Source organism: Pistacia vera, unplaced genomic scaffold, assembly GCF_008641045.1.
Source record: "Pistacia vera cultivar Batoury unplaced genomic scaffold, PisVer_v2 Contig557, whole genome shotgun sequence".
Classification (NCBI taxonomy): Eukaryota; Viridiplantae; Streptophyta; class Magnoliopsida; order Sapindales; family Anacardiaceae; genus Pistacia; species Pistacia vera.
This window is the reverse complement of record NW_022196398.1, coordinates 508976-524672: the sequence shown is the minus strand read 5'-3', so window position 1 is coordinate 524672 and position 15697 is coordinate 508976. Positions and strand designations below refer to the sequence as shown.

Genomic DNA, 15697 nt, shown 5'->3' with positions numbered 1-15697 from the left:
GGCCTCAGTGGTTTGAAAACTCATCAGTTATCTCCCCTGTTATTTTTATAAAATATGACAAAAGGAAGAAAACTAAATGAAAAAGACGATAAAAATAAGAGTTTATTTTATTTCCCCCCTAAGCAGCTGCTTGCTTACCACGTAGTAGGATAATTTAAAAAAGAAAACACATTATCACTAAGGTTGTAAGTTTACATGAAGTATTGATAACATAACTAATTTGTAATAATTTTAATCGATTCTTTTTATATTGATAACAAAGTTATATACTGTTAAATTCAATCAAACTATAAATATTGATTTTAAGATATTTTTAAATTTCAATATTTCAGTAAAAAATATTATTATTCGAATTTGGTCCGCTTAATTAAATTTATCAAATTTCTAATCATGAAGATAAGACTTTTTACAGTTTCTGTGTTATTTCCAGGTTCAAATTTGGTCTACAATATTGAGGAAAATTTCAACTTCTAGAATATTTGAAGTATTCTTGTCGCAATACAATTAATTAATGAGAGATATTTCACTCTCGCTGAGAGATGACATATTTTCATTGACCAATTCTATTGTAAAAAGACGCACAGAAGACTTTTTTTCATTTTCATGTATTAGAAAGTGCGAAAGATGTAGGCTACTAATTGGAGCAACGTACAAAATACAATAAAGCACATGATGTAGGCTACATATCAGAATAATGATTTCTTTGGAACAGGTATGCATTTGACAATCCAACTAATTGGCCAAGAGGCAGCTGCAATTCCAATACAGGCACCCCCCCAGTTCAACCTCTCTCCATCTCCAAACCTTTTCAGATATTCCAGAATCATTATTTGAAGAACAATGGTAATCCCAACAATCCTCAAAAACAACTTGTTCTTGTGGACTCCCTGAAAGACGTTTTTCTTTTCCAGCTTCCTTGTGTTGAACTCATTAAAGACTTGACAAAGCACAAATATATTGAATGTCGAAGTGTCTTTTAGATTCTCATTTAGACCAAACAACGATTCACCTCTGAACTGTAAGATTAAGAGGATGACTATCTGATAAAAAGCTTGAGCAAAAAGACTCCTCAGTATAACGTTTGTGATAAGTGGCTGAGTTTGACTCAAAGGTGGGTTCTCCATGAGCTCCTGAGCGGGCTGCTCCGTAACAAGGGCCAAAGCACCTAATGTGTTCACGATCAAGCTTACCCACAATAACTGAACGGCTGTAAAGGGATTTTACCGACCAAAAGTGCTGGCCAAAAGTTAACCACAAGAGCAGCAACAATTACTGTAAGCTGGAACTGAATGAATTTCTGGATGTTGATATTGACACATCTTCCCCATCTCAAAACTGTGGCTTTAGAAGCAAAATTATCATCTATGATGACAATATCTGAACTCTGCCTGGCCACTTCAGTCCCTTGAATTGCCATGGACAGTCCTATATCTGCTTCCTTTAGAGCTGGTGCATCTTTTGTGCCATCCCCAGTGATAGCAACCACATGACCTTTCTGTTTTAAGCACTGTACCATGAGCAGTTTATCAGAAGGAGAGGACCTCGCCATCACACAGATTTGGTCAATTTTCTCCTTTCTCTCTTGTGGTGTGTAGTTTCTAAATTCCTCCCCTTCAACCACTGCTCCAGTGGGCATGTCTTGCAGGTTTGGTCCAAGAATTCCACATTCAGTGGCCACAGCTTTTGCAGTGAAAATATTGTCACCGTTGATCATTTTGATGTTTACTCCAGCATGTTGACAATCTTCCACAGCTTGTTTTATCCCTGGATGGCATGGATCCTGGATACCAACCAGTCCTAATAGGGTCAGACTATGTTGATTTAGCTTGTCTTGATCTTCTACATCTTCATGCTCTTCTTCTTGAACTTGTTTATGCGCAAAAGCAATGCATCGAAGTCCGCTATCTGCTATAACTTGAATAATTTGTTCTAGCTTTCCCCTTTCAACAACATCTAGATATTTCATGTTTCCATCAGCATCGTAGTAACTTGAACAAATCGCTAGAATAATTTCTGCTGCTCCTTTCCGGTGAATGTGGATAGAGTTGTCTGTTTCTTCCTCATCAAAACCCCACAACATTTCTTTTCTGAGTCGAAGGCCTCAAGTTGGAGAACAATGCAACTCTGCTTTGTTTCCTCCATATCCATGTGCAATTCCTGGGAAGCCCAAGAAAAAATTGCTTTTTCGGTCGGATCACTACTTGAAAACTCAAATTCAGACCCTAAAGTTTCCCAGTAGGCGCCATCAGCAGTATTCAGAGCAACCCCTTGTTGGATCAAATCGATAACCGGCGGATAAATTAAAGAAGCACAACCCTCTGTGACAGGTTCTTGGCCAAGCCAAAACTTTATGACCTTCATCTTGTTCTGGGTGAGAGTTCCCGTTTTATTAGTACAGATGACAGTCACACAGTTCATTGTCTCGCAGGCAGGGAGCTTTCTCACCATAACATGATCGACAATCATCTTCTTCATCGAATACGCAATAGCAACTGTCACAGCCAAGGGAAGACTATCTGGGAACATTAAATTCACAACATGAATAACTACATCACTGATACGATCACTACGGAATTCAATAGTTCCATCAGGGTATTTTGTATGACCAGTGGAGTAACGGGACAACAAGATTAGAAAAACAAAAATAGCAATAGCACCTCCAACTATGTCTACCAATGACATTATTTTCTCTACGTGAGCTTTAAAAGGTATCTGTTCACTTGTCTGTCGACTGATTTGGCTCATCATTTGGCCCCATGTGGTGTTCATGCCCACTGATGTTGCAATCAGACGACCATACCCATCAACCACCTTGTTGCCAGAAAACAAAAATGGATTTTGATTGCTGTTTACCTCTACATACTCGCACTCCCCTGTTATGCTTGATTGCTCCACTTGTAAAGAATGCCCATCTAAGAGCAATCCATCAGCAGGAACTTGGTCTCCCATCTCTAAGCATATAACATCTCCAACAACAGCTTCCAGTATTGAAATTTCTTGGCGCCGGCCACTTCTAACCACATCAATTTGGATACTGTTTCTGACTTTTGAGAATAGCTTGTCCAATTTTCTAGTTTGACAATAGTTACATAAAGCTGAGACTGCAATATAAATAAAGACAGCAAGAAATATGCTTCCTCCATCTTGCCATCCCTCTTTCAGTCCAGAATCGTTAATTCCCAAAGCAAGAGAAACAGCTGCACAGCCGAGGAAGATTAAAATCTTTAAACTCTTTAAAGCTTCCGCAAGAAAACTGAAGAAGCTCTTTATTGGTGGTTCCTCATAGGTGTTTGAACCAAATACGTTACGCCGGTGCGCTCTGTCTTCATCACTACCACAGATTCCACCATCAAAATTTGTTTCAAGAGCAGAAGCCACAACGCGAGTCCCTCCAAAATTCAGAAGCTGCTGGAGATTTTTCTCCTTGACAAGCTTGGTGAGGCTTATCTGGGAGATTTCAGGTTCTATTTCAGTATTGATTCTCACTGTAGCATTTTTGGCCAGAGACAGTAAAGTTCTGCAACAATAGATTTTGGCACAAGCTGAGCGCCATCTTCTCTTGGGTGTGCTAAGAGTCCCGTTAAAATTCAGTAAAAACTCTGTGCAAACAACTGTTTCAGAGAATGGGGTGGACATGGTGCTTGATCAGAGCCAAAGAATGATAAAGAGATAACATATAACTTTTTATTAAGATGCATGCAGAGTAATATATATACCTTTCAACATGTAATCACTTTAAACATTTTACATGGCCATGAAACGCTCAAGAAATTTCTTCAAGCTTATATCAATTATCATTTGCTTTAGTGCAGCTTGTCGGAAGCAGCAAAAGTTTAGGTCCCTTAACCCACAATCTGAAACAAGAAGTCAAACACCCTTTAGATAACAAAAATTCTATTTGTTTCAACAACTTATCACTTTAAACACTTTCCATGGTCACGAAATGCTCAAGAAATTTCTTCAAGCTTATATCAATTATCATTTGCTGTACTGAAGCTTGTCGGAAGCGGCAAAAGTCTTGATCTCTTGACTCACAAGCTGAAAGAAGTTAAACACACTTTAGTGTATTGAAAGTGACTGTATTCTTGATACTAACCTTTCGATTAGATACGATCCCAAGGTTTTGTTATAAGTAACATTTAATCTAGTAACCTGGAAGGTTTGTAACTTCGATAACTTTTGGGTTCAAATTATAAACCACATATTTTGTGACTTATCTTAGAGCATTAGATTTATAGGATGTTTGATGTATGCACAAATTAATCCAACACTCCATCATTAAAAAAAAAAAAAAAAATTAATCTAGTAGAATTTTTTTTGGTAATGATACGATCATTGTCATATGATTACTGTTACTCTCATTACACGGTGTGTGTATTCCAGTTTTATTTTTTTATTTTTCGTTTAACATACTTACTAATACATCCACCCTAGACTTTATCTTAGTTATGGATGCAGTAATCATATCTCTGTTAACTCATGATATTCTGGCACAAATAATCAGACACTATAAAGTTTGTCAAAAAGTAAGGGATAGAATTTAAACTTATAAAAATTTCAAGACCTAAAGCACCATTTATATTAGAAGCTTCTGCTCTTAGTCTTAACATGAAACTTGAATCAATGTGTGTGGATATATGTCTCTTGCTGTAAATCAAATGTGGAGTGATATTTGTCACTAAAAGGGTGTTTCTTCAAGTAATATTATTTTTTGTTTCAGGAATCACAAATGATTCTAAGAACCCTTGTGTTGACACTTTCCGTTCAACTACCTTACCCAGGTTGAAGCGCTTTGGAGTCCCTTATGAAGGATTGGGGCTGAAAATAGAGAGTCGTGGATCTCCACCTCATGGTGGGGGAGAAGTTATTCTGACTATTCCAGTTATTGATAAGTTAACGGTGAGCCTTTGAATTTTAATGTAGTACACTGCAAATAGAATATTTTCCAAAAGATTACAAGATACAGTACATTGGAAACAGTAACAGCAAAAGATAAGATAAAAGAGGGTAAAGTAAAGTGAATTAAATTAGAAAAAGACTGACAAAAAAAGATAAAGAGTATGGGAGGCTATCTATTTTGCATATTTTTCTTATGCTTTTTCTCTGTACAGGCAGTTAATTGGCTTGATGAAGGAATGGTAAAAAGGATTAGATGGGTCACCTACTCAACCAGAGTGTCTTCTCAGTTTGAAAGTACCATGATTCATGCTGCTCGTGGAATCTTCAATCGTCTGCTTCCAGATGTTCACATATTTACTGATCATAAAGCTGGTCCTCAAGCTGGAAAGTATGGTCTCATTTTGCTGTAGATATTATCTTCCTTTCTTTTAGCTAGATATCTATATATAAAAAAATCATTACAATTCTGTGCTGAGTACAATTTATCTCATCAAGAGGAGCGATTTGATGGCAGGTCACCTGGTTATGGAATTTCACTGGTTGCAGAAACTACTTCTGGTAGCTTCATTTCTGCTGATACTACAGTACCTTATGCACAAGGAGAAGCAGGTTAAATTGATAATGATGAGAAGGAAGGTTAAATTGATAATGATGAGAAGGAGGAGTTGATGCCGCCGGAGAATGTTGGTAAGGAAATTGCTTCATTTCTTCTTGAAGAGATTCAGAAAGGTGGAGAGATTCCGTGAGAGATTGACCTTCGAAGTATACTTATTGCTAGCTATTAGTGATTCATACGCTTGCGAATATTAAATTTGCACATTATTGTAGCACGTTCAAGCATTGAAGCAAAATTTAGGAGAATGACACTTGGGATTTGTGCAAGGCCGACTCAAGGGGTAGGCAAGTGAGGCACCTGCCTAGGCCCCCCAAAAAATAGGGCCAAAAAGGGTCAAATTTTTTATAATTTTTTTTTTAATATATTACAAAAATAAAAATAATGTATAATTTCTTATTAAGGCCAATCCAAGGGGCCCCCCCAAAAAAATAAAAAAGACCAAAATTTATTATAAACTTTTTACATATATTCCCACCCAAAGTTTGACGAAATAGCAAGTTTGTACCTTTAGTTTCATATATTCTAATTTATACCCCTAAATTAACACATTGAATTTCTTTTAACAATGAAAGGCTAAAAGGGTCATTTACATGTCTCAAATTACTCACCTCCAATTTAATCCTAAAATTTGACATTCATCATCTCCACCCCTCTTTCGCCACCGACCATTTGGAGCTGATTTCGATCGATTTTCTCACCAAAATCGACCGGAACAATCACTTTATCATTTTCCAATGTTTTCCCAGCCTTGATATCCTCAATTTGGCCAATTTTTTTACAAATCTCGCAACCTAGCTCCATTGCGTGTGATAGCCATTTCTGACCCTTTCAACATGTACTTAGCACGTTGGCCTTCCCCAACACCACCATCTTCCTCCCCTCAATCTTCTCACCAAAACCCTTATCATACCTCATCCGTTTACTCTGTCAATTGCTGGCCGTCGATGCCTTTTGGGCGGTGAATTCTCAAGTCTATTCTGGTTAATCTAGGCATTAGAAATCACTCATTTCACCACCCATCGCTTCTCCAGCATTTTCTCTACAAAACCCCCCACCAACCTAACCCCATTAGCCCGCTGATCGTCGTCCACCTCTTCTAGTGATTTTGCATCTCAAAAGGCAAGAAAATAAATTTGAAATAATTTTTTTAATATATGCTTATTTTATTAGAAGGCCCCCAAAATAACTTTTGCCTAGGGTCACAACGTTCTTAAAACAGCCTTGGATTTGTGAAGCTTTGTGGCTAAGACTTCTCTTGTAAGATTTGGGCTATCAACCCAATCAACCAATCCAATTATATTGTGACAATAAAGTAGCATGTGACATTGCTCACAAGCTAGTTCAACATGATCATACGAAACATGTTGAAGTAAAATGATTTTTCATCTAAGAAAAACTGGATGAAAAAACTATTGAATTGCCCAAGATTCGATCAAATGATCAATTGGCCAATATTCTTACCAAGGTTGTCTCCAAATGTATTTTCTCACAAGGTTTAGACAAGTTAGGTATGTGTGACATCTATGCACCAACTTGAGGGAGAGTGTTGAGATTTCCTAAATATTATGTGATCTCTTAATTTTTTCAGTTTTAGGATACTCATAATGTTCTGATGTCCTGTAATCTCCTAATTATGTTGGTATATTGTAATTAACATAATTACGAGATTCCGTAGATTGTATCTCCCCTATATAAAGTTTGTAACTCTTAGTGTAAAATCAATGAATTGAAAATACAATTCTTCAAACTTTCACTCGCAAAGCTTTTACTTTGTGATAAACTCTCGCCAACATCAAGCAACACAACCTCATACTTTAATCGCCTCTTGACGATATGAAATGAGCTTGATGCAGTTGAAGAACCGTTTGAAAGGCCATCAACAATTGTTTAACAGATCAAACGGGTATGAAGTTTCAATATATCATATTATATATCATATCAAATCTTGTTCAATACAGCTTAGGTACTTAACGAAAAAACTACATAATTGAGTTTTTAAAGGAATCATTGATTAACCGTATTTACAAACAAGTTATGCTAGTTACTACTCAATATCTTAATTAAGCACATTATCAAAAGTTAACAATTGGAATCTCTCTGTATTTACTTAAATTAATTAGCACAAAAACCTATTTCAAACCCATTTAGATTTACATTTGCTCGAATGATCCAACTGTATAGAATTGCTTTGCATTAGATGAAAACTCAAACGTTACATGCTCACATGAGAGTAAATATCAATGAGCCACTTAACCATGATTTTACTTGCTTGTTGATTTTTGTTTCATTTTACTATTTAAGCAAAAAAAAACTTTTTTACACTTTAAAAATAATCATGACTTCATTTACAGTATATGATATAGATGACAAACATCAATATGTATTATCAAATAAGTCATTGCTAGGATTCCAAAGGGATATAAAGTTTGAATAGAAAAATATTTATGCTAAATCAAAGATATTTATATGTAAAACATCTCCCAAATAAAATGGTTAGACAAATCAATATATGAAGCCACAACTTTCCAATAAAAACTTGTGGGAGGACGTTAATGAAGCTTAGAATTCAGATGTGTCTTAGATAGGATTGTTGTATTAAACAAAGCCAAGTGACATGTGATTTTATTTTATAACAAAACAGATTTTTTTTTTGGAATTTATATTTTCTTCACGTTAAGAACATTGTAAATTATGAAATCTTCCAATCCAAGTCCAACAAAGAAACTATCTAATTAATTTTTTAAAGGAATTGATAGGAACCCAACTAGAGGAGAGGCTAGGAAGGATGGAGTAGCAGGAAGATATCCTACAAGGACTCAGCAAGCTCTTGCATGGGCAAAAGATTATAACATGGGGCGTTGAGCAGCAGAGTTATAAAAGCAAAGTTATTTTTATGCTATTGTCATTAGTTTTGGTTAATTGATGTTATTATTCCTTATGTTGGGCATTAGTTGGATTATTAAGACTTTATTATTTTATGGTTATTTATATTACTTCATCATAATAAGAAAGGCATGCAAGTTTTTCTACAACTCTTCTCTCTCGCTACTCTCTATCTCTCTCAATTGCTTTGGAGTCACTACTCCCTCATATAGAGTAGATCATCCCGTCATTTGGTGCTTTCGTTCCTTATGGCTGAGGGCATGTGTCTTCGCTCCTTGGATGAATAGGTTACCTGCCTTTCTACTGGCCAGGCTGCATAAGATACAAAATTGAATTCCTTTGAGGAATTTATGAAGGAACTTGCAGTAAAATTAACTATGCTTGATGCTAAATGGGAGCAGTCCTTGTGCCTGTTATAACAATTGTCCTCAAGGACGTTGTCCAGTGGTGATGCTGATTCCCTGCCTGGTTCTAGTGCCCAACCACTTGCAAATCGTACCACCTTTAAGCCTTTTCACTTGGAAGTTCCCTGTTTTGACGGCACTGATCCGAAAGGCTAGATTTTTAAGGCATAATAATTCTTTGAATACCATGACACACCACCAACATAACCCCTCATCGTTTCCTCATTTCATATGGACGGACTTGCTCTCTCTTGGTATCGTTGGATGCACGCCAATGGTTAGCTTCCTTCTTGGCTGGTTTTCCTGTATGCTCTATAGCTTCGTTTTGGCCTTTCTAAGTTTGTGGATTATCAGGGTGAGCTCTCTAAACTATGCCAGATTAGTTTCGTTAATAATTATCAGTCCTCGTTTGAGGAATTGTTGACGCAAGTCTTTGGTCTCTTGAAATCTTTTTTGTTAAGTTTTTTTGTGTTTGGCCTGAAGCTAGAAATTCAATGGGAAGTTCGGTCTTGTTGTCCACAATCCCTCACGCAAGCTTTCGACCTAGCCCCTTTGCAAGAGGATAAGTTATGGATTTGAGGCAGCCAATACGGCATCTGTTTGCTTCTCGCTCATGGGCTCCTCTGAAAGCCAACGATAGCTCCTTGCCTCCATTATTACCGACTCCACCTGCTCCTTAACGGATAAAGGTGCTACCTTCTCCACAGCCATTTCTGTTCCAGTGAAGCAACTAACCGTGACTCAAATTCAAGAGCATCATGAACAGGGCCTTTGTTTTAATTGCGACAGATGTTTTCATCGAGGGCATCGTTGCAAGGCCAAATTTTATTTGCTGACAGTGGTCGATGACTCCAAGGAGGAGATTGTGGCTGAGGATCAAGAGACCTCTAATCTGGTCAAGGAACCAGAAGTGGCAGCTATTATTTTTCACGCCTTCATGGGGCAATGTAGTCCTAGTACAATCTGATTGCATGGGAATATTAGGGGCCAACTGACGGAGGTATTGGTGGATAGGGGGTCTACTCACAACTTTTTATAAGAGCTGGTTGCTATTCATTTGGGCCTCCCTATTGTTTCTTCCTCCCATTTTCAAGTGCTCATTGGTAATGTGGATTCTTTGAGTTGTTCAAGAGTGTGCTCGGGGGTTGCCTTGGAGTTAGATGGTCATTTCTTTTCTGTTGATTTGTTTGTTCTTCCAATCCATGGGGTTGATATGGTGTTGGGCATGCAGTGGTTAGCCACCTTGGGGCTAGTTGTTATGGATTACAAAGCCCTCACTATGTCCAAGTCGTTCGGCCATGCCTTGACCTTGCAAGGTAAACAATCACAAAGTGTAGAACCCTTTCACTTGCACCAATTGGAACGACTTCTTCGGGTACATTCAGTGGTTGATACTTATCACCTTTGCAGTTTAACCAACCACTCTCCTCTCTTAGTTTTTGATACTCCCTTTAGGTTGCCTCCTCAACGGCCTATAATCATCGCATTCCGCTCCGGTCAAGCGCTGAACCAGTTAGCATGTGTCCTTATCGTTACCCTCACTTCCAAAAAGGGGAGTTGGAGCACATGGTCCATGACATGCTTGCTAGTGGCATTATTAGACCAAGCCGAAGCCTTTTTCATCCCTAGTCTTGTCGGTGAAAAAGCGGGATGGGTCTTGGTGATTCTGTGTGGCCTATCAGGCTCTTAATCAGTTGACAATGCCAGACAAATTCCCAATCCTTATTGTCAATGAATTGCTTGATGAATTGTTTGGCACAACAATTTTTACCAAAATTGATTTGCGTTTGGGTTACCACCAGATAAGGAGAGTAGAGTCTGATATTGAAAAGATGATTTTTTTGATCCATGACAGCCACTACGAATTGGTGGTGATGCCTTTCGGCCTTACCAATGCCTCGACCACTTTTCAAGCTGCCACGAATGATCTTTTTCGGCCATACCTACGGAAATTTGTTATCATCTTCTTTGATGATATTTTGGTTTACAATAAGGGGGAGGCTAAACATGTTGAACATCTAACTGTGGTCCTTAATTGCTTACAAGCTCATCAATTTTATGCCAATCGAGGAAGGTGCTTGTTTGGGGTTAGCCGAATTGATTACTTGGGCCATATTGNTTGGAGGAATTTCTGAAGGATCTCACGGTAAAGGTGACTGCGCTTGATGCCAATTGGGAGCAGTCCTTGTGCATGCTGCAGCAATCATCCTCAAGGACGTCTTCCAATGGTGATGCTGATTCCCCACCTGGTTCTGGTGCCCAACCACTTGCAAATCATACCACCTTTAGGCCTTTTTGCCTGGAAGTTCCCCGTTTTGACAGTACTGATCCGAAGGGCTGGATTTTTAAGGCATAACAATTCTTTGAATACCATGACACACCACTAGCACAATGCCTCACTGTTTCCTCATTTCCTATGGATGGACCCGCTCTCTCTTGGTACCGTTGGATGCACACCAATGGTTAGCATCCTTCTTGGCCGGTTTTCCTACATGCTCTACAAATTCGTTTTGGCCCTTTTGAGTTTGTCGATTATTAGGGTGAGCTCTCTAAACTATGTCAGATTGGTTCCATCACTAATTATTAGTCCTCATTTGAGGAATTGTTGTCGTAGGTCTCTGGTCTCTCGGAATCCTTTCTGTTAAGTTGTTTTGTGTCTGACCTGAAGTCGAAAATTCAACGGGAAGTTCAGTCTTGCCGTTCACAATCCCTCACATAAGCTTTCAGCCTGGCCCATTTGTAAGAGGATAAGTTAAGGGATTTGAGGCAGCCAACACAACATCCATTTGCTTCTCGCTCATGGGCTCTTCCAAAAGCCAATGACAGCTTTTTACCTCCGTTATTGCTGACTCCACCTACTCCCCAACGGATAGAGGCACTACCTTCTCCACGACCATCTTCTCTTCCAGTGAAATAGCTAACCACGGCTCAAATTCAAGAGCTTCTTGAACGGGGCCTTTGTTTTAATTATGACGAACATTTTCATCGGAGGCATCGTTGCAAGGCCAATTTTTATTTGTTGACAATGACCGATGACTCCAAGGATGAGATTGTGCCCGAGGATCAGGAAACATCTAATATGATTGAGGAACCAAAAATGGTAGCTATTAGTTTTCACGCCCTCACGGGGCAACGCAGTCCTAGTACAATTCGACTGCATGGGAATATTGGGGGCCAATCGATAGAGGTATTGGTGGATGGGGGGTCTACTCATAACTTCTTACAAGAGCGGGTTGCTATTCATTTGGGTCTCCCTATTGTTTCTTCCTCCCATTTTCAGGTGCTCATTGGTAATGGGGATACTTTGAATTGTTCAGAAGTGTGCTCGGGGTTTGCCTTGGAGTTAGATGGTCATTCCTTCTCTATTGATTTGTTTGTTCTTCTAATCCATGGGGTCGATGTGGTATTAGGGGCGTAGTGGTTAGCCACCTTGGGGCCAGTTGTTATGGATTACAAAGCCCTCACTATGTCCTTCACTTGGTTCAGCCATGCCTTGACCTTGCAAGGTAAATAATCGCAGAGCGTGGAACCCATTCACTTTCACCAATTGGAACGACTTCTTCGGGTACATTCAATGGCTGATACTTATTAGCTCTATAGTTTAGCCGACCACTCTCCTCTCCCAGGTAACAACTCCTCAGCTTCAATCCCATCTCTTATGAAAGGGGTCTTAACTAGTTTTGTGGAAGTTTTTGATACTCCCTCTAGGTTGCCTCCTCAATGGCCTCATGATCATCACATTCCACTCCGACCAAGTGTTGAGCCAGTTAGCATGTGCCCTTATCGTTACCCTCACTTCCAGAAAAGGGGAGTTGGAGCATATGGTCCGTGACATACTTGCTAGTGGCATTATTCGACCAAGCCAAAGCCCTTTTTCCTCCCTAGTCTTGTTGGTGAAAAAGCGGGTTGGGTCTTGGCGATTTTGGTGGACTATTGGGCCCTTAATTAGTTCATAGTGCCAAACAAATTCCCAATCCCTACTATCGATGAATTGCTTGATGAATTGTTTGGCGTAACAAATTTTTACCAAAATTGATTTACGCTCAGGTTACCACCAGATAAGGATGGTCAAGTCTGATATTGAAAAGACAACTTTTTGGACATGTGACAACCACTACGAATTCGTGGTGATGCCTTTCGGCATTACCAATGCCCCAACCACTTTTCAAGCCGCCATGAATGATCTTTTTCGGCCATACCTACGGAAGTTTGTTATCATCTTCTTTAACATTATTCTGGTTTACAATAAAGGGGAGGCTAAACATGTTGAACATCTAATGGTGGTCTTTAATTGCTTACAAGCTCATCAATTTTATGCCAATTAAGGAAAATGCTTGTTTGGGGTTAGCTGAATTGATTACTTGGGGCATATTGTCTCAGGCACAGCGGTTGAGCTGGATCCTTCCAAGATTCAAGCCATGACAAGTTGGCCGACTCCGGCTAATGTTCGCCAGTTGAGGGGATTTTTGGGTTTGATAAGGTATTATCGATGGTTTGTGTGTGGGTATGCTCCCATTGCAGCGTTGCTAACGTCCCTCTTACAAAAAGATAAATTTTGTTGGACTATGGAAGCACGACAAGCATTTAACAACCTGAAGCTTGCCATGATTGAGGCACCTGTACTTGCCTTGCCGAATTTTGCTGAGACTATTGTGATTGAAATTGATGCCTCCAGGCAAGGTATTGGGGCAGTACTCATGCAGCACAAGCATCCCATTGCCTATTTTAGTAAGAAGTTATCTTCATGGATGCAACTTGCCTCTGCGTATGCTAGGGAATTATGTGTTGTTACTGAAGCAGTTATGCGCTGGCGCCAATATTTGTTGGGTCGCAAGTTTATCATATGTATCGATTAGCAAAGCCTCTGCAACCTCCTTACGTAGGTAGTTCAAACCCCTAAACAACAAACTTATTTGGTTAAATTATTGGGTTTTGATTTTGTAGTGAGTTATAAGTGGGGAAAGGACAACATCGCAACCGATGCCTTTTCGTGCCAATTTGTTGATGAACTACCTCCAGTTGAGCAGTCTTTTTTAGCCTTGTCAGTTCCTACTTTTAAAATTTTACAAAACATCCGTGACTATCTAGTGACAGATGCTCATTGTGCGGCTTTATTGGCCGATTTTCACAGTAGCTCCACATGGCCTCCTGGTTATAGTCTTGTGATGGATTATTGTTTTATCATGGTCGTGTGGTGGTTCCAGCAATGGGATCTTTGAGTTAGCAACTTCTCGTGGAGTTTCATGCCACACCCTTGGGTGGTCATGGTGGTTATAGAAAAACTCTGAGTAAACTGTCTTTAAACTTTTATTGGCGTAATAAGGGCAAAGATGTTAAGGATTTCATTCAAGGTTGTCATGTGTATAATCAGGCCAAATACCAAGCTCGCTCTTTTGGGGGCCTTCTGCAACCCTTGCCTATACCAGCTCAGATTTGGGAGGAGGTAGCTCTCGATTTTATCATGGGGTTGCCTTTGTCATCCGGGTTTTCGGTCATCATGGGGGTGGTAGATCGCCTGACCAAATATGCGCATTTTGGACCCCTTCGCCTGGGTTTACGATATCCAAAGTTGCTGCTTTTGTTTGTTCACTTAGTCTATAAAATCCACAGCTTACCTAAGACAATTCTCAATGATCGGGACCTTGTCTTTTTGAGCAACTTTTGGCGGGAATTGTTTCAGCTTAGTGGCACCACCCTCCTCCACAATTCAGCTTATCATCAGCGAAAGAACGGCCAAACAGAGGTAACAAATCGATTCCTTGAGCAATACTTGCGCTGCTTTGTGATGGACTAACATGATAAGTGGTCGGATTTCCTTCCCTGGGCAGAATTCTACTATAACACTTCATTCCACACTTCAACCGGAACCACATCTTTTACTTTAGTGTATGGTATGGAGCCTCCGGTGATCTGACCGTATGTGTTCGGTGAATCAAATATGGATGCAGTAGACTTTGAACTTAGCTCTCGTGACCACATTTTGAAAGAGTTAAATGAAAACTTGGGTCGCGGTTAGCAACGTATGGTTAGCCAAGCTGACAAGTGCCAGCGACCTGTGGAATTCGAAGTGGGTCAGCAGGTGTACCTGAAATTATAGCCTTATCATCAATTGTTGGTGAGTGGGCATACTTATTCCAAGCTCGGGCGATGATACTATGGACCCTTTGCAATTTTGCAGTGGGTTTGCAAAGTTGCTTACAAGTTGGCCTTTCCGGAAGGGTCCAAAATACACCCCGTATTTCATGTGTCTTTGCTGAAACCGTGTTCGGCTTTTCTGACAGTCACACCCTTGCAATTACCTCCTTTGGTCTACCGAGATCAGCCACACATCACTCCCCTTGCTATGCTTGGCCTCCGAATTGTGTCGCATGAGGGAGTTGACGTGCCGCAACTGTTAGTTCAATGGCACGGCTTACCACTAGAGGGCACCTCTTGGGAGGATGGTACGACATTTGAGGCCATCTACGAGAAGTTGTCTCACAACCTTGAGGACATGGTTGAAGTGGAATAGGGGAGTATTGATAAGAATCCAGCTAAAGGAGAGGCTGGGGAGGATGGAAGGAAGATATCCTACAATGACTTGGCAAGCTCCTGCATGGGCAAAGGATTATTGCATTGGGCTTTGAGTAGCAGAGTTATTTTTATGTTATTGTCATTAGTTTTGGTTAATTGATGATATTATTCCTTATGTTGGGCATTAGTTGGATTATTAAGACTTTATTATTTTAGGGTTATTTATATTGCTTCATCATAATAAGAAAGGCATGCAAGTTTTTCTGCAACTCTTCTCTCTCGCTGCTCTGTGTCTCTCTCAATTGCTTTGGAGGTACTACTCCCTCATATAGAGTAGCTTATCCCATCATGATACATTAGATGAATCGTTTGAGACTTTTGA

General features: G+C 39.6%; 2 protein-coding genes and 1 pseudogene across 2 annotated transcripts; 2 read left to right on the top strand and 1 right to left on the bottom strand.

Moving 5' to 3' along the window:
* Positions 1-636: 636 nt before the first annotated feature.
* LOC116108179 lies at positions 637-3748 on the bottom strand (annotated as a pseudogene).
* An 860-nt stretch (positions 3749-4608) lies between these two features.
* Positions 4609-5513, top strand: LOC116108206 (probable RNA 3'-terminal phosphate cyclase-like protein). Its single transcript, XM_031394473.1, has 4 exons — positions 4609-4649; positions 4782-4899; positions 5112-5292; positions 5395-5513. The coding sequence occupies exons 1-4, from the start codon at positions 4609-4611 to the stop codon at positions 5511-5513; spliced, it is 459 nt and encodes a 152-aa protein (XP_031250333.1).
* Positions 5514-11827: 6314 nt separating this feature from the next.
* On the top strand, positions 11828-15313 carry LOC116108204. The gene is made up of 8 exons (XM_031394472.1): positions 11828-11989; positions 12083-12205; positions 12289-12308; positions 12511-12626; positions 13183-13647; positions 13747-13964; positions 14126-14545; positions 14981-15313. The coding sequence occupies exons 1-8, from the start codon at positions 11828-11830 to the stop codon at positions 15311-15313; spliced, it is 1857 nt and encodes a 618-aa protein (XP_031250332.1).
* The last annotated feature ends 384 nt before the right edge of the window (positions 15314-15697 follow it).